The sequence below is a fragment of the Hordeum vulgare genome, chromosome 4H (genome assembly GCF_904849725.1).
Source record: "Hordeum vulgare subsp. vulgare chromosome 4H, MorexV3_pseudomolecules_assembly, whole genome shotgun sequence".
Lineage (NCBI taxonomy): Eukaryota > Viridiplantae > Streptophyta > Magnoliopsida > Poales > Poaceae > Hordeum > Hordeum vulgare.
This window is the reverse complement of record NC_058521.1, coordinates 418,776,143-418,794,216: the sequence shown is the minus strand read 5'-3', so window position 1 is coordinate 418,794,216 and position 18,074 is coordinate 418,776,143. Positions and strand designations below refer to the sequence as shown.

The window sequence follows — 18,074 nt, the reverse complement described above, 5'->3', positions numbered from 1 at the left end:
CACTCAATGTATGGAAATTTATGGAGCTGTCAGGGTATTAATTCAAGCAGGAGTACTTCGTCTCTAGCTCTCTCTCTTTCTGTGCACCTAGAAAACTCGTGACTTGAGATTTGGTCTCCCAAATTATGTACTACTTATATTACTCCGTGGTCAATAATTGGAGTGAAACAAACAGGTCTAGAAATAATGCTTAGAGGGTAAACAAAACATAAAAGCACTAGATGAACAAGATGTGGATAACTTAATCAAGGACAAGGGACATAATAGGTCAGCAATTAGGGGACACACACTCACATCACTTTAGGAAAAGATGGGGGAAGGAAAGGGAGTGACAAAGGTTGCTCCACAAGCCTCTTGAGTCAACTCACAAATCATTGACACCAGTGACCTATAGAGTATAGAGGAAACGGGAACGTAGAGCAAAATGCCAAAAAGCATCTCATACATGCCTGTAGACGATTTCAGTTATTCCATCACTGGTTGTTATTATCACTGTCACCAGATTAGCATTAGCCTAATTACTTTTTCATCAACCTTGCAGCAGAGGTCCATCAAACAAACACTACTACTACCGTACTGCTCTATTGAAGCCTCGTATCAAAGTGGCAGATCGATCACACGGGTCTCTCTGTACAGTAAATGGGACATTGAAAGGCATCAAATGAATCAACCTACCATCCTTGCGCGACACAAGATACATACATGCATGCCAGCCTCCTGCTGCAAGCATGAATGTGAAACTACACAATTTAGGGGGGGCAGAGTGCTCTAACACTAACACATGCTCTATTGCATGCATGCCATGCATATAGGCTGCTACTGCATGCATTGATCGAGCTGGTGCTCTTCACATGGGTAGCCATTCTAGCGTAAGGGACTAGAAGGGCACCATGGGCTCAAAGGCTAAGGCTATGCAAATATCATTGCCTCTTAGACTAAAACAATGAAACAAGACAAAAGGAAGAACAATTTTTTGCCTAGGCAACAAACGCGACAGACAGACAATGCATAACTAGTGGCAAACCAAAGTGCAGGCACGCATGCTAGCTGTTGATCTTGAGGATCGAAAAATAGGTTTAGATAGCCTTCGTCTAAAATGCTAGTGCAAGAGAATGCTCATCACATGCCTCCTTGGGCTAAGTTACAAAAGGAGCAAGCACTGAACATTCTAGACTTGTGCCTTTATACAGTGTAGATTGACAGCGTGTTTGGTTGGGGGTAATTAGAGTTGGGGAATGGGAATTAAAAGGATACAAGACTTTAAATCTATTGTTTGGTTCAGGGGATTGGGAATTTATAAAGGAATAGGCATGGGAATTGAGACTTCAACTTCCACCGTTTTATTAATAGGGGAGGGGGTGGGAGTTGGAAGGGAATTGTTTTAGTGAGTCAATCTTAACCCTTCATCATAACTTATGTCCACTCCCTTAGTCTAATCCCTCGTCAATTCCCATGAACCAAACAAGGGAATACAAATTCTCACATATAATTCCTATCATGTGCCAAATAGGGGATTGGGAGTAAAATGACTCATCCCATGTCTAATCTCAATACAACTCCCTACATTAAACTCCCATTCCTCTTCCCAAATATTGCCAAACACGCTGTCAGGCCATAAGCTTCTTTTTTTTTTTGCCACCGTTTTGAACTAAAGTTAGTCGGTCTTAGTTTAAAACTACAACACTTGCTATGGATTGGAGGGAGTAGAAATTTTGATCTCACCGAGACGAAAGCAAGAGAGCATCTGCTAGCTTGAATAGAGAATACTGGTGTATATCAATCTTCAACTAAATTTCCTAGGGGATTAAACCCAACACCTGATATCAGATATCACTATCAAGCTATGAATATTATGTTTCCCCAAGATGTGTGAATGGAAAGCAACAGGTCCACATCATGACAAGCATGAGGCTCTATTGATTCTTTTGCTTCCTCTACTCTACCCTTTGGTATGGACAATTGGGCATTTAAGAGGCGCCCACCACCTCCATCTGTCCCCTCCAAAAAGAAAAGAAAAATAACAATCGGCAGCTATGTACCCTGGCGCAATTGGACAGCTGCTTCACGCAGGGGGTATAGTTTTGTCCTTAAATGCTTTTTTGCGGTCTCGATCTTCTCTCTCCCCCTGCCGCACACATTTGAAAGCGCAGCAGCATTTACTTTACGCCTCCAAAACGCTTCAAGGCTTGCCATGCATGCATGCATGCTTGATAAGGGCGCAAAGCCTCAGTTTTCTCAGCTCAGAAGTTAGTGGTAAGTGGACAAAATGGATTGAATTTGAAACAGTGAGGTAACAGCACTGTGGCCAAGCAACAGAAAGGCAGGAATCCACGCCATGTCCAGGAACAGTTGCAAGAACAGGAGCAGCGATGAGCTAGGAGAAGCAAAGGCGCGAAAATGCTGCTAAGTCGTTTTTTTTTTAAACGGATAAAAAATGCTGCTAAGTCGTGAAGTGCTAGTAGCGATACAACTAAACCTTGCCCAACAGGGAAGCCTCAGAGCAGGGCATTCAAGGCATGCATGGCTCTTTCTTTTTGGTGCAAAGGCATGCATGACTGGGGTTGGTGTTACTACTGCAGCAACCCGACTAGTCAAAATCCAAACGCGCATGCATGGCAAACGGATCCAGTTTTATGGCCCCATATCTTTTGCATCTTTCTTGAGAAGAGAACTTGTGCCACACCGATTCTTCCAAGAGATACTAGCTAGTAGGAGTAGCTGCCTTGCCATCTCTTGGCAGTGAAATCAATGAGGTAGGTATAGGCGTACAACAAGAAACCACCCCACCAATAACAATACTCCCACTGTAATAATAAATAATACTCCTAATATCCATGGCCATGATGATTCAAGAATGGATTTCCTACTTCTCTGATATACTAGCTCGATATACCGATTCTGGTCTGGACAATCCTAGTAATTCCTAGCGAATGTAGAGTGTAATCCTTTATGGTTCTTGAATACTTACATTACGATACCATGCTTTTCGAAAGAAAAAATATACTCCTACCATGTTTTCTACTCACTCGTTGTTCTGAATCCACCAGGTTTTGTTCAAGGCCCTCTGTGGACCACTGTGTTCACCTTAACTCTGCAGAGCAGCCCAGTGATACATCATAAAATGACCATAAATGGGTAGCGTATGACCGTAAGATTGGACCATGAATACTGCAGATCCTGGAGCCCCATTGATTAAAAAAATAAACCAGTTGGCAAGCTAAAGATCCTCCCAGATCTTATTCCTGTCTGCAAGGGAGACCTCGCAGTTCCAGGCTCCTACGAGCGATGTGTACAAGACGCAGATGGCAGACTAGATGAGCAGGGTGGTGGCGTCTGCGCCCTCCCGGTGCAGGTTGAAAGACAAGGCAGTGGAGACCCTATTGCTCCTAGGCAAAGCCCATGAGTGTGTTCTGATCAAGAAACAGTAACAAAACACCTACGTAATAAGTAAGTAAAAAACTGTGCAACTCTGAAGCGCGTTAAGAAGTGGCCAGGCCCAGGCAGTGGTCACCATTGTCAAGTCAGTTCGTCCAGAAGGTTAAATGCTCTAAAAATTTACAGCTGACTAGCAGAGCAAAGTTCAAGATACTGGCTCTGCGTATGTTCAAAGTTACAACAAGTTACAGTAGAAACTAGAACCAACCAGGTACTACTCCAGAGATGAAAATTTTACCTGCTCTGTTAGGTGCCAGGGATTGCATGCATGGACCAACCAGCGGGGTGTTAAAGAGGGCGCAGTTAGAAAGCCAATTTCAGAGATCTTGACTGCTCGAGTCTTGGCTATCAGTGCTGCACAGGGCAGGATGCACACATTAGCTGGCCAGGAACAAAATGCAAATGCAGTAAGAGTTTTTTTTTTGTTTTTGTTTTTTTTTTGCAGGAAGAATTTACGGCGCTTACAGTTTGACTCACGTGTTCTCATCTGGATGCAAGCGCAAGACAGCATATCAGGGTGACAGGAACACAACTGTTACAGTCCGCGGTTTTATATCAGAATAAATTGATTACAAGTGGTAATATTTACATGATATATCTGTATAAAATTGCCAGTCAACTTGACAGTTAATTGGCCTCGTGTACACGATGTCGGTGAAATCTATACAACAGTGTACTAGTGTATCGATGGATTAAGGGACCACAAACTTGCCAAAATAACCGGCATATGAAGTGGCTACCCTGGTGAGATTACAAGTGCCAACTTCTGCGTCTTAACAAGTCCAGTAAATTAGAAGAAACGCTGTGGGTCTTGGCTGTCAATCAAAAGTATATGGAACTACACAAGGACTTGAGACCTGGCTGCACGACGGGAGCATTTGATACGAGCGCTGTTGCTCAGGCCACAAGCACAGCCCTCCAGTAGCTCGAGATCTTCGTCACATATTAATATTGACGCCATCTCTGGACAGTCCAGAAGCATTTTAGAGCTAAGAAACCCTGCGATTGTCCAAGTCTGATATAGCCTCGACTGTTTTCCAATAAACCTTCCTGTCCTGGTGTCATAATATTCTGGCCACTTGTCATCTGAGAGCCTCTTTTCCACGGCTTCAACAGCTCTCCTTGCCAAGTCAGGCCTACCCATCTTGATACAGGCTAGGGTGAACTGAATTAACACAAACAAATAATTAATCTTACAATCGCAAAAATTAATATTAAAACATTAAGCAAAGCAATGAAAGTTAATAGAGGGTAGATACCTGCCATAGCAATGTAGGCCAGGATCCACCGTTATGATACGACCAGGGCCTGCAAGCAACAACGAAAATCTTACGAGGAGTACTCAAATACTGAGACGTACTTTTTTGCAAGAGAAACACTGAAAGAATACAACTTGATCGATACTAGCAATGAATTTTGATTAACATAAGTAAAGAATAATCATGGGGCCTAAAGAGTGCTACTAAGAATGTTAGAAGCAAGTGATACTTATTTGTATTTTGGAAGAGATATTCAGTTCTTGTGCAAAGCATAAGAGCATCTCTAGCAAACCCCTTGAAAGTCAACCCTTAAAAACGTGTATAAGGGGTATAAGGGGCATTGTAAACCGTTTTACGGTGCGAAATTGCCCAATAGACCCGTAAATGAAATTGTATCCCACTATGGCCCATTTTTTTTCCTCTCGTCCCGGCGAGCCGTCTCCGGCCAGGCGTGCCTCGCCCTGGCGCCCCGGCTCACCCCAACGCCGCCCGCTTCGCCTCCGCCTCGTCCTGGCGTCGCCTGTTCCCAGCCACGCATGCAGTGGAGGAGCCCTGCGCCGCCTGCCCCGACCATGCGCTCCCTGGTGCGCCCGCCCGTCCCCGATTGAGCCCGGCACTATCGGTCGTCGCGCGTGCGTTCCCCGTCGTGGCCGCGCGAGTTCCCCCACCCCCGACCCGCTCTTCTCCGATGCCGCCCCGCCCTGATTCGGGCCACCGGTGGCCTGCTGCGCCCTGCCCGTGGACGACCTCGCCTCGACAGTGGAGGTCGAGCCGTCCGCAATTCAGACCGGTGGCGGCTTCTTCCGACGTGCGGTGACAGATTCCGGTGAGTTCTGGGTAGATTCCGGCCAGTTCCGCGGCGGCGCGTCTGCTCCGCCGAGGTTTGATCGGTTTACGGGTTGAATTGTATATTGCCTTCAAAACTGTACATATAAGGTTTTTCCGGATGGATTTACAGTGCCCTTTAAAAAGTTTACGGGCCAAACAAGTTTTACGAGGTTTGCTAGGCGCTGTTTTTCCGACCGAAACTGTAAACACCTCGTTTTTTTTATGGGTTTGACCACTTTAAGGGGTCTGCTAGAGTTGCTCTAAGAAACATCAGAATCTGAAAATACCGCAAACTGAATACATACACGGGGCACAGAAGAAATTTCAGTTGCTTACGTGTTTTTGGGGTCGCAGCCAGTGATAATACGCCATTCCTCGTACTCCAGAGCAGGGTAGCATATCTTGAGAGGCATATTTGCAACTATATCATCCCATTTGGTTTCAATGAGGTTCAGGATACCCTCTGCTTGCTTTTGAGTTGCTAAAGAGGAAACAATCGCCCAGAGATTTCCAAGAGAAAAAAACCTGAAATCCATGTGAGCTGGTTGTAGGTTTCCTATAAGATAACCACCTTTGTCAGGAATCCAGTCTGCTAGCCAGGATGGGATTTGCTCTGGGTAGATGTTGAACTTATTGATAGCATCATGTGAATACTCCTCGGTCTTGTAGCGATAAATTTCATTTATCTTCTTCATATCAACCCAATAGTACTCTCTTATGTGAAAGGATAGTGCACTGAGCCTGTTGTTGACAACACGGATCAAGTTCTTAGATCCATCATCTGTACTGACCATTTCACGGGCACAGCGCAAAGCAGAATAGAACAGAGCCTGTGAAAAAAAATCCCGTTAGGTTCCCTACGAGAACACTTGCTTTATACAGTTTATTCCTATGTACTTGTGAGCCTCACATCTGCAACGTGAAGTGTCAAACTACGATGGTCATTCCATTTGAGTTGTCAGTTCAGAATTTTTATTAGAACAGAACAAATATCCTTTTACCCCGTAAGGCCCTAACAACCATGTGATACTTGACTATATCAAGATCAAGTGTCCAAGAATAGCTTACCTGGATCTCAAGAGGATGCCCATGGATTCCCATCCTCCGATCAATCATGCATGATCCATCAGTGACCAACAATGTGGGAAACATGTCAAATCCGTCAGACAAGCATAAATTCAGGATTAGTCTGATCCCTGTCTGCACATCAACCCTTTCTTGTAGTGCATAGTCTCCAGTAATTTTACCATATGCCCTCAGTAGAATTATCCACCAAAGCCCTGAGAAAATATAATTTGGTATGAAAATCAGTGAAACACAAAACTTGCCGTCAAAGGTATAACACAAGCACACCCAACACACTCACCAGAGTCGACAGGTGCTACCCGCCCAATGGCTGATTCTCCAAAGTCAGGGTCAAGAACCTCCTCAAAAGCTTCATTGTTTCCATCTAAAGGCACGGATCTCACTTTAAAACTAGCAGGCATCAAACCCTGACCAGGACTGTAGCAATCCACTGTTTTCTCCCAACTCTAAAAAGGTACAAAAAGAGAGATAAATAGATACTTCCAGAAACATTGGTCGCAACTTAGATATTCAAGGAATGCTATCCAGGACAAAGAAAAAAAATTAACTCTGTGATTATTTCGTAGGACGCTATTCAAGACAATTTGTCAATGCTGTTTTCAGGGATTTGGTGCCCGGGCCTGTTTTATGAAGCACAAAACCATGTTTCCAGTACAGTAACATATGTTTCTTATTTTGAAGAGAACACACTCATGTTATCTCAGAAGATACTTATTCTCGAATTATTAAACAATATTTAGTATGTTACTCAGAATTAACTCCAACACCAAAATCGCTTCTGTCTGTGTCTAGAAATTCAGACTCACACCATGTGTGAAAACTAGATTCACATTTTAATCCAATTATATAGTGTCTGGAATTGAATGGCTGAGAAGAACAAGTTAATTTAACTAGTGCATAAACTTGCATAGACTTTTTTCCACATCCATTAATCATTCTACAAATCGAGTTAGTGGGGAGTGAAAAATAGTCACGAGGAAAAAAAAGTTTATTGTGACTGGAAGATGTAACCATAGGACAGCATTTCATTGTTTTGATGGATTGGAGAAGCTGAAATGGTAACTTGTTATCCTGTCGGGTTTGCAAAGATATTCTAAATATAAAGGGGAAATTTTAAAGTTGAATTGGATTATTACAAGACAAAGGCGAGGTTATCACCAGCTTTTGGTGCTAATGGTAACATGATATCTTCCTTGCTTACTCTAGCCACATTATGTCTATATAGACAACCATGTTGCACTACAAATGGTAGGTCATAACAGCTGACAATATCTGCTCCGAATCTCAGCAACCCAACTTCGTACTCCCTCTGTGCTTGAAAAGGTGTATAATTTTTTTTAAGTCAAATGGTGCAAAACTTGACCGAATTTGCAGGGAAATCTGCGAACAACATTATATCCATTTAGTATTGTAGTTGTTGGTAATTTTTCCTACAAACTTGGTCAAGTTTTGCACAGTTTGGGATCAGACAAAATTTATACGCCTTCTTTTCAAGCAGAATACTACTGAAATATAGCCTTGCAAAAGTTGAACTATAGATGCTTAAACCTCCACGAACAACTATATGCAAAAACACATATATTTTCTTAAACAGGTCTGAAAATAATTCTGCCTAGGAGAATTTTTTTTTTTGCAAGTTGTTACCTAGCTGACATGTCATTTATGTGGAACAAGGCGGCGCTGTGGCAATGAGATGAAAATTATTTTTTCTCCGCCTATCCTCCTCACTGCGTACCTCCTCTCTCTCTCTCTCTCTGATCTTGGTAGGGAGAGGGAGATCCCCTGCTGCTGTTTCTAATTGAGTGCATGTGTTGCTGCTGAGTTGTGCAGGTGCTATTACTCCCACAGTCATGCAGCACTGCCGTCGCCCACCAGTGTGAGGAAGATCACTCAGCCCCCATTCCTCTTCATTGACAGCCCAAGACCAGTGTGAGTACAATTTAGAGGGTGGCTGCTTTTCTTGTGTCTCAGGACATATGCCAACCTGCGCGCAGTTTTCTACAAGGGCTGCATCAACCAGATCTTCCCTGGTGGGGCACTGTCCTTACCTTTGTTCGCATCTCTTCAAGAGCTCAGTCCACCACCTCCAACTTCTGCAAGGCCGCCTCCTCACCATTAACCTTGCCCTTTGTTTCCATCTTCAGACTCTTACAGTGCCGCTGTGAGCTCTTGGCTCCACTGCCATGTGCCTACCATGACATGTCCTCCTTGTCCAGGTTTGTGTGCCTTCCGTGACATGTCCTGTCCTCCTTACGTAAGAGTCCAGGTTGGCCTGTAAGGTCTCCAGCAACCAGATGCTCTGCAGCCACAGGGAATTTCAATGTGTTCTATGACATCACATTTGTGCAGCTCGAGGGCAGCCTTAGCAGGAGCACTGGTGGGTTCATCGCTGCCAGCGACCATAAGTATACGGCTGCAAACCATGTTGCAGCAGCAAACTAAGTTGCTGGTGAATGCTAAGTGAAGCATGGCTGTGACCTCCATCCGACTACCAACCCCACGGCGCGTCACATCAATGTGAAGTGAAGCATGGCTGTGACATCCATCCAACTACCAACCCATGGTAGGTAGGCAGAGAGAGATCAGTTTCTTGGCTTGCCAATGTACCTCTAACAAATTTGTGCCTCCGCATGCAGATTTGAGTACATTCCATATACTGATCATATCAGTATTGGTTAGTTATCCAATTGATTTGATCAATAGATTTTTCTTATACCTCAGTGCTCACTGCCTGATCATATCAGTATTGGTTAGTTATCCAATTGATTTGATCAATAGATTTTTCTTATACCTCAGTGCTCACTGCCTAGCCCGATGCATATTATATGCAAGCAAGAGAAAAGAACACATTTGAACCTATTTAAAACACATGTATGAGTTTCTGAACATGCATATGCAAATGCAACTTGTAAGCTCATGGACCTACTTGCACGGTTGCACCTACTTATTTTCTCCCTATTTGAACGCAGCAAGAATGATCAACTTTTGGCAAAAGCGCAATGCAGTCACCTGTATGGCCAAATCAAAAGGAACAGAATAAACTTACTCTAGTCTAAGTCATGCACTACACTCAAGCCCAAAACGGAAACACCATAACTGCATCTTATTAAACAAACTCCATGGTGAACTTCCAAATTTAATACATTACTGTCACAATCAAATAATGAAGTGGAAAACATACAGCAGTATAAAACGGTGGAGAAGTGCATAACATTCAAATCAACCCTCACATTTTTCAATGAAAGCTTGCAGAGTTATCCCACCAATAAACTTGCAGAGCAGGAAAATGGAATTGGTCATTGTATACTGGACATGCATTTTTTCCATCTCGTCCCCCGTGTTGCCCTCCTCTGGCAACACGGGGAAACCCCACTCGCCGTCGCCGCTAGCCACCCCTCCTCCCCCGTCTCCGCTTTGCCGCCGCCGGAGAGACTGCCGGCGAAGCTCGCGCACGTCTCAGGGATGGCGGCAGTGGGGCGTTCCCATGGTGTTCTCGTGGCGTAGGCGTGGTGGCCGCTTCCGGCTGGTGGTGCGGGTCATGGTCGGCTTCGGGAGCGTGGGCCTCACTTGTGGCGACAGGGAAGGTCCTCGACGTGTGGGGCAGGAGAGGTCGTCGCGGTGGACGCATTGGTCGGGGCGTGAGCCTGGGTGCAAGCAGACAGGCTCGCGGATCTGACCAGATTCGTCTGGTTCCGACGGCCCTGCTCAGCGGCACACTGGTGAAGGGTGGTGGAGGCCTGCGGGGCAAGCTTGCTGCGGCATGAGGGCATGCAGGGACGATCACGGCCATTTAGTTGGTGGCGGCGCAGAGCTCAGCCAGTGCGCGGTTGGCCGGATATAGGGCCTGGTAGGGCGGCACCGCCAGTGTGCTTGGCTGGGGCTCGTTTGGTTCGCTTGGGCCGCGTGGCCGTGGCGGCGCTCGGTTTCGACACTTGGCAGAGGTGGCGGCGGCTTGGACACAGTATGGTGATCTCGGCTCCATATTCAAGGTGGTGGTGGTTGTTGTGCTACGAGATGCGCCGCCTCCCGCTACGGTGGTCGACCTGGCTGAGCCAGCTCTGGTGTACTTTGGGTTTTCCGATCTTGGGCTAGGAGAAACCCCTGTTTCGCGATGTCCAAGGCTAGCAACGGCGACAACCGTGGGCGCCGTCCCCTCCCTGGAGGGGTTTTTTGGCCCTAATCCGACTCCCTCTCCCTCGTGCTCAGGGAAACCCTTGGTCTACCCCACAGACCAGGCGGCGGCGACACGGCATCGTTCCCTCCTTGGAGGCACCGTCTTGTTGCTCAAGAAGTCTCGATGGCGTGGCTTGGGTCGGTGTCGACTACTGCTCTGGGTGTGGGCCTCCAAGGTGCAATGCACACCATCAACGACGCCTTCCCTCCAGGTACGTTGGTCTGTGTTGCTCTGGGTGTGGGCCTCGGGAGTGCAATGTACACCAGGACAACAATGCACATCACCCATTCCGCCCAGGTCTTGTTGTCCACTTGCCGACTTTCTCTTGGCGCAACGGGTGGGGTACATTGGTCTGTGTTGTCCTTAGGTCTTGGTCTTGTTGTAGAAGTCTCCGGCGTCGGTTGTGACGCGGCCTGGCTGCTCTGTGATTCGCCTCATCGCCATTGGCATGCGGTTGGTCTAGGTGGAGCATGTATCATAGTTCGGGGGGGGGGGGGGGGGGGGGGGGTTGGTGGATGTGGATGCTAGTCCTTGTGATTGGCGTTGTATGGTCGTAAGGCATTGTGTCTGCCTTTTTTGCCTCTTCTTCTATCAATATATGATACACATGCTTACGCGTATTTTCTAAAAAAGAGCAGAAAAATGCTAGTCACTATGTTTCTGTTCTCTAATACTCGAGTTTTTGAAACATGTGTGCAATGCCAAAATAATCAACACCAAAGCAAGAGGTCTAGAATTCAAAATATCCTCCCTCCGTTTCAAATTAATTGAAATTCTAAGTTTGTCCTAAGTCAAACTTGTTTAACTTTGACCAAATTTATAGAAACATATGGTAAGATCTACAACATCAAATATACATAGTGAGAAGAATAGTTAATAAAGAACCTAATGAAATTAATTTGGTGTTTTAGATATTGACATATTTTTCAAAATAGATCAAACTTACATAAGTTTGACTTTGAACAAATCTAGAATCTCAATATTAATTTCGAACTGAGAGAGTAAATTATTGCTGTTATCTAGAAAGACCATTTGTGAGATGCACTAATTGTAGATATTTCCTTTGCCATCCGACTGAAATGGCATTATATAATTCCACAATAACATCTACTATATGGCACATTGCAACATTATGGGTACTGTATTTAAACCTGAACGAAGTATCTCATAGAGTAGACGTATATAGCAGCAGTAACCATGTTAAGGTAATGCAACTCACCTGGAGCTGCAAGGTGTGCAGCAAGAAGTTCTTCACGATGTCGCTCTCACCTCTGAGGAGGAACGCGATGGCAGACGGCACGAAATCCCTGATGAAGACCTGATCGTAATTAAGCATATGGTTGGCCGTGGACGGGTCGTTCGCTGCCACCGTGCCAACGGCGCTGCCGCAGTAATTCACGACCGCGCGGTTGAGCAACCACCACGCTTCCTTCTCCTCCGGCGACTCCTCCCTGCTCCTCAACGCCTTCAGCCCGGCCTTCAGGCCCTCCAACTCCTCGTTCTGCAATACCACCGGATCCTGCTCGGGCGCCGCGGCCGCAGACGCTACCTCCGGGAGCGGCGGGGTAGTAGGGGGCTCCTCGAGGGGAGGCGACTCCAGCGGCGGCGACGCTGGAGCAAGGGCGGCGCGGAAGGGGTCCAGGGGCGGGGGCTTATAGCTTCCCGTCGTCGAGGACGTGCCGGATTCCACCGACGTAGAGAGAAGGCGGCGGGCAGCGGCTGCGAGCGGGGCGGCGAGGGAGGACGGAGAGGAGAAGTGGCGGCGCGAGAGGTATAGGAGCGCGTGGCGCTGCGCGCCTCGGCGGAGGTGGGAGATGGCGGCGGCCGCCATCGCAGCGCCCGCGAGATTTGGATTGGGGAGGAAGAAAAGCTTCGATCGGATTCGGGGAATCGAGGGATTTCGTGCTGGGTTTGCAGAGGTCCAAATCGCGGTAAGAACAACGGAACGGGACTAGTACCAGCAGTGCTTATTGCAGCGTTTTAACTACGGGTAGTTTCGTTTTGGAAAGTGTAAAATATAGGCGCTGTTGGCGTCGGACGGTGCAGAAGCAGGCACGTACGTGACAGTTATCCAGGTGGGCAACTTAACACGAGCCACGCATCCAATTCGTGGGTCACGTGGGTCAGGAGGAGAAGGTAAGGCTGGTTGGAGTACTAAGTTAGTACTCTTTATTCGAAATTACTTGTCGTCAAAATAAATTAAAATAGATGTATTTAAAGATAAAATACGTCTAGATATTATCATCTTTCTCACAAAAGTTTTCAAACGGAGCATCAGGGATAAAATACTAGTGTATAATACTACAATGTTTTTCTAATATATAACTAATAAAAATGTTCGTTCGTTGCATCGGGAGAAAAAAGAGCATCACATCTCGTAGCCTATAACACGAGTAATTATTTGATTTATGACCCACATTAACAATTCTCAACATGAAGAATTATGCTGTTGGCCTTGCCATCTTTGTAAAATGGCTAAAAAATGTTTTTATTGTTTGGTTTGCGGTGTTACTATTTTATTCTCACTGTCACTATTGTAGTTACTCCATTCAGTTCAGATATGTCCTGCTTAATAAGACATATCTTAATTTAATAAAAAATGGTCTTAAAAATGGCATATGTTTTGGTTCAGAAAATGTCATTCATGAAAAATGTATGCAATGCAATGTTGGTGTGAGTCTGACATGCATATTAATATATTCACACACGGGCCTCATGCACATACATTGGCCGGGGCGAGCCCGACACGTAGCTCCATCGGTGTCCGGCAGCTTCCGGTCCAGCACAACATCTAGCGACAACCCCACTGCCCACCGGCCACTTCCCACTGCATGCCCCTTATCTACAACACATCACCATTCTTCTTCCTCTTCTCCATCCACCTAACGCTCTCCCTTCTTCTCAATCCGGCGCGCCCATGACGTGGTCGTTGGCCCGGCCCAAGCGCCTTGTCCAGCCGTGGAGTTGGCTCTACTACCATCACTCGATCTGGACGCCCGCGCCCAGTCGCCACCCCGCCCCGTGTTTCGAATCCGGTCCAAGCGCCTCGTCCAGCCGCGGCCCGGCCTACAACAGCGGTTCCCGTGCTCTGGTGGTGGAGCCTCATTCTCCGGTGGGCGACGGGGGCTGCGGGGCCTGTGAGCAGTGGTGGCATGGTTGCTTGCCAGATCTGGCTGCGGTGATTGGAGACTTCACGCTTGGTTTGGATGGTTTATTGGATTTATGCGCCATTCCTCCTCTTTGATTGCTCGTATCTCGTCCTCTGTGTTGTCTTGTTGCCCGTATCTCATCCTCTTTTGCTGGCTTGTTGAATCTTGCAATTTCAAACGTATATAAGTTGCTAGAATTTGATATAATGTGGTGGTGTGGGACTATTGATTCGAATCTGAAATTTTAGCACAAGGCTCCGCACAGTCGCGACCCACCTCTGGGCACCGAAGCACCGACTTCGCACAGCAGCGACGCCGTTCCCGAGCCCCTCGAGCAACCTCCCCCCGCTAGTTGATGAAATTTACGAGGAAAGATGGAATCTTTGGCGACCATGGAGGAAATCCCCGGAAGAAGAAGGCAGCAAATCCGAGAAGGAGCCATGAAATCGAAGGTGGGGAAGCAACGAACCTTGTAGGGCGACCTGCGAACCTTGTAGGATCTTACTCGACAACAAAATTGTCGCTACAACACGACGACAATACAATTAGTCGATGTGAATCTTGGTTATCTCTGCTTGTTTTTTAGCTACTCCTACAATACTGCTACACTCTCACAAGTTCTTACAAAGTTTTCCGGCCAATGAGAATCCTTGAATCACTGCATTTTCTTATGATCCTTGCAGTTGCAAACAGGCCTGCTCTTCTTTGAGGATGTTGGTTGATGCCAATGTGCATATGCTTGTCCCAGCTATGTACCCACCAGTCCATGCATTCTGTGGAAAGCAAACAACAAATGCTGAATTGAAGCCCTTTTTGTTCGCACCTCAAAAGTTTTCACTCATCAACTGTTCTCCTGGAAGTGATATAATCTGAAATTTATAATCATTACCTGAAAGTTGAATCTGCTGGTGACCCCGTCGACATTAAGAACCTACAGCAACATCACACACTCTGTAAGACACTAAGATGTCCAGAGTGTTGCAAGTTCAGGAACAACTGTGCTATTACGGTATTACCTCTTCGGCAAAGAACAGATTGGGCTGCTTCTTGCTTTCCGTAGTGCTAAGCGATATCTTTTACAACAGATGAACAAGTTAGATTTTCTTTGCGAGTCGGGTCATGTTTATGAAAACTGGAATTAAGTTGTCAACTAATAAATACCTCTGAAAGTGGAACACCTCCACTGTCACGAATTCATCTTTGAATTGACCCTACATATGATGAGGAACAACAACACAGTGAGTAAACACGTATCGCATCGCTGGTGAAATTTTCAAGTGATGCGCTGAGATACCATATACCTTCCCTACAACCTCAAACATCCATTGTTTTAACCGAAGGGTTGTTGCATTTAGATGATTTTTTGGTACGGTGGCCCAGTGCATATCACCATCTATACTCTGCAAGATGAGACTTCAAATTAGCAAAGCTTTCTGATTAAAGGGATAAAGACAGAATTCAGCAATATCAGAAACCTCCTGTTCTAGAAGGAATCCCCAAAACCTCTTCACCAAACCAAACTCCTTGGGAAAGGAGTTATTTACTTTGCTCTTCTACAGAGATTACAAAAAAAACTTAGTTCAGCTTCACCATAAACATTTTACAAGGGAAATTTGGAATTTTCACACGGAATACTTCTGTAAAAAATTACATATGCCATATAAAACATTCGTTAGAGTACAGTAACACCATGGATAATGTTGGAATTATGCCCTAGAGGCAATAATAAATGTATAGTTATTATTATAATTCCTGTATCAAGATAATAGTTTATTATCCATGCTATAATTGTATTGAATGAAGACTCATTTACATGTGTGGATACATAGACAAAACACCGTCCCTAGCATGCCTCTAGTTGGCTAGCCAGTTGATCAATGATAGTCAGTGTCTTCTGATTATGAACAAGGTGTTGTTGCTTGATAACTGGATCACGTCATTGGGAGAATCACGTGATGGACTAGACCCAAACTAATAGACGTAGCATGTTGATCGTGTCATTTTGTTGCTACTGTTTTCTGCGTGTCAAGTATTTATTCCTATGACCATGAGATCATATAACTCACTGACACCGGAGGAATGCTTTGTGTGTATCAAACGTCGCAACGTAACTGGGTGACTATAAAGATGCTCTACAGGTATCTCCGAAGGTGTTAGTTGAGTTAGTATGGATCAAGACTGGGATTTGTCACTCCGTGTGACGGAGAGGTATCTCGGGGCCCACTCGGTAATACAACATCACACACAAGCCTTGCAAGCAATGTAACTTAGTGTAAGTTGCGGGATCTTGTATTACGGAACGAGTAAAGAGACTTGCCGGTAAACGAGATTGAAATAGGTATGCGGATACTGACGATCGAATCTCGGGCAAGTAACATACCGAAGGACAAAGGGAATGACATACGGGATTATACGAATCCTTGGCACTGAGGTTCAAACGATAAAAGATCTTCGTAGAATATGTAGGATCCAATATGGGCATCCAGGTCCCGCTGTTGGATATTGACCGAGGAGTCTCTCGGGTCATGTCTACATAGTTCTCGAACCCGCAGGGTCTGCACACTTAAGGTTCGACGTTGTTTTATGCGTATTTGAGTTATATGGTTGGTTACCGAATGTTGTTCGGAGTCCCGGATGAGATCACGGACGTCACGAGGGTTTCCGGAATGGTCCGGAAACGAAGATTGATATATAGGATGACCTCATTTGATTACCGGAAGGTTTTCGGAGTTACCGGGAATGTACCGGGAATGACGAATGGGTTCCGGGAGTTCACCGGAGGGGGGCAACCCACTCCGGGGAAGCCCATAGGTATTTGGGGGGGGGGTCACACCAGCCCTTAGTGGGCTGGTGGGACAGCCCACCAATCCCCTATGCGCCAAGAAAGAAAATATCAAAGGAAAGAAAAAAAAAGGGAAAGGTGGGAAGGGGGAAGGACTCCCTCCCACCAAACCAAGTAGGACTCGGTTTGGGGGGGGAAGAGTCCTCCCCCCTGGCTCGGCCGACCCCTTGGGGTTCCCTTGGACCCCAAGGCAAGGTCCCCCTCCCTCCTCCTATATATATGGGGCTTTTAGGGCAGATTTGAGACGACTTTCTCACGGCTGCCCGACCACATACCTCCATAGTTTTTCCTCTAGATCGTGTTTCTGCGGAGCTCGGGCGGAGCCCTGCTGAGACAAGATCATCACCAACCTCCGGAGCGTCGTCACGCTGCCGGAGAACTCTTCTACCTCTCCGTCTCTCTTGCTGGATCAAGAAGGCCGAGATCATCGTCGAGCTGTACGTGTGCTGAACGCGGAGGTGTCGTCCGTTCGGTACTAGATCGTGGGACTGATCGCGGGATTGTTCGCGGGGCGGATCGAGGGACGTGAGGACGTTCCACTACATCAACCGCGATCTCTAATCGCTTCTGCTGTACGATCTACAAGGGTACGTAGATCACTCATCCCCTCTCGTAGATGGACATCACCATGATAGGTCTTCGTACGCGTAGGAAAATTTTTGTTTCCCATGCGACGTTCTCCAACAGTGGCATCATGAGCTAGGTTCATGCGTAGATGTCTTCTCGAGTAGAACACAAAAGGTTTTGTGGGCGGTGATGTGCGTTTTGCTGCCCTCCTTAGTCTTTTCTTGATTCCGCGGTATTGTTGGATTGAAGCGGCTTGGACCGACATTACTCGTATGCTTACGAGAGACTGGTTTCATCGTTACGAGTAACCCCCTTTGCTCAAAGATGACTGGCAAGTGACGGTTTCTCCAACTTTAGTTGAATCGGATTTGACCGAGGAGGTCCTTGGATGAGGTTAAATAGCAACTCATATATCTCCGTTGTGGTGTTTGCGTAAGTAAGATGCGATCCTACTAGATACCCTTGGTCACCACGTAAAACATGCAAGAACAAAATTAGAGGACGTCTAACTTGTTTTTGCACGGTATGATTGTGATGTGATATGGCCAATGATGTGATGTGATATATTGGATGTATGAGATGATCATGTTGTAATAGAAATATCGACTTGCACGTCGATGGTACGGCAACCGGCAGGAGCCATAGGGTTGTCTTTATACTAACATATGTGCTTGCAGATGCATTTGCTATTTTGCTAGGATGTAGCTTTAGTAGTGATAGCATAAGTAGCACGA

General features: G+C 46.1%; 1 protein-coding gene across 1 annotated transcript; it reads right to left on the bottom strand.

Annotated features, from left to right (window-relative positions):
• Nucleotides 1-3,966: 3,966 nt before the first annotated feature.
• LOC123448792 (neutral/alkaline invertase 1, mitochondrial-like) lies at nucleotides 3,967-12,765 on the bottom strand. The gene is made up of 6 exons (XM_045125806.1): nucleotides 12,002-12,765; nucleotides 6,889-7,054; nucleotides 6,591-6,802; nucleotides 5,859-6,352; nucleotides 4,695-4,743; nucleotides 3,967-4,600 (listed from the first exon to the last, which is right to left on the bottom strand). Exons 1-6 carry the CDS (start codon nucleotides 12,611-12,613, stop codon nucleotides 4,274-4,276), a joined length of 1,860 nt encoding a protein of 619 aa, XP_044981741.1. The 5' UTR covers nucleotides 12,614-12,765; the 3' UTR covers nucleotides 3,967-4,273.
• Nucleotides 12,766-18,074: the final 5,309 nt, after the last annotated feature.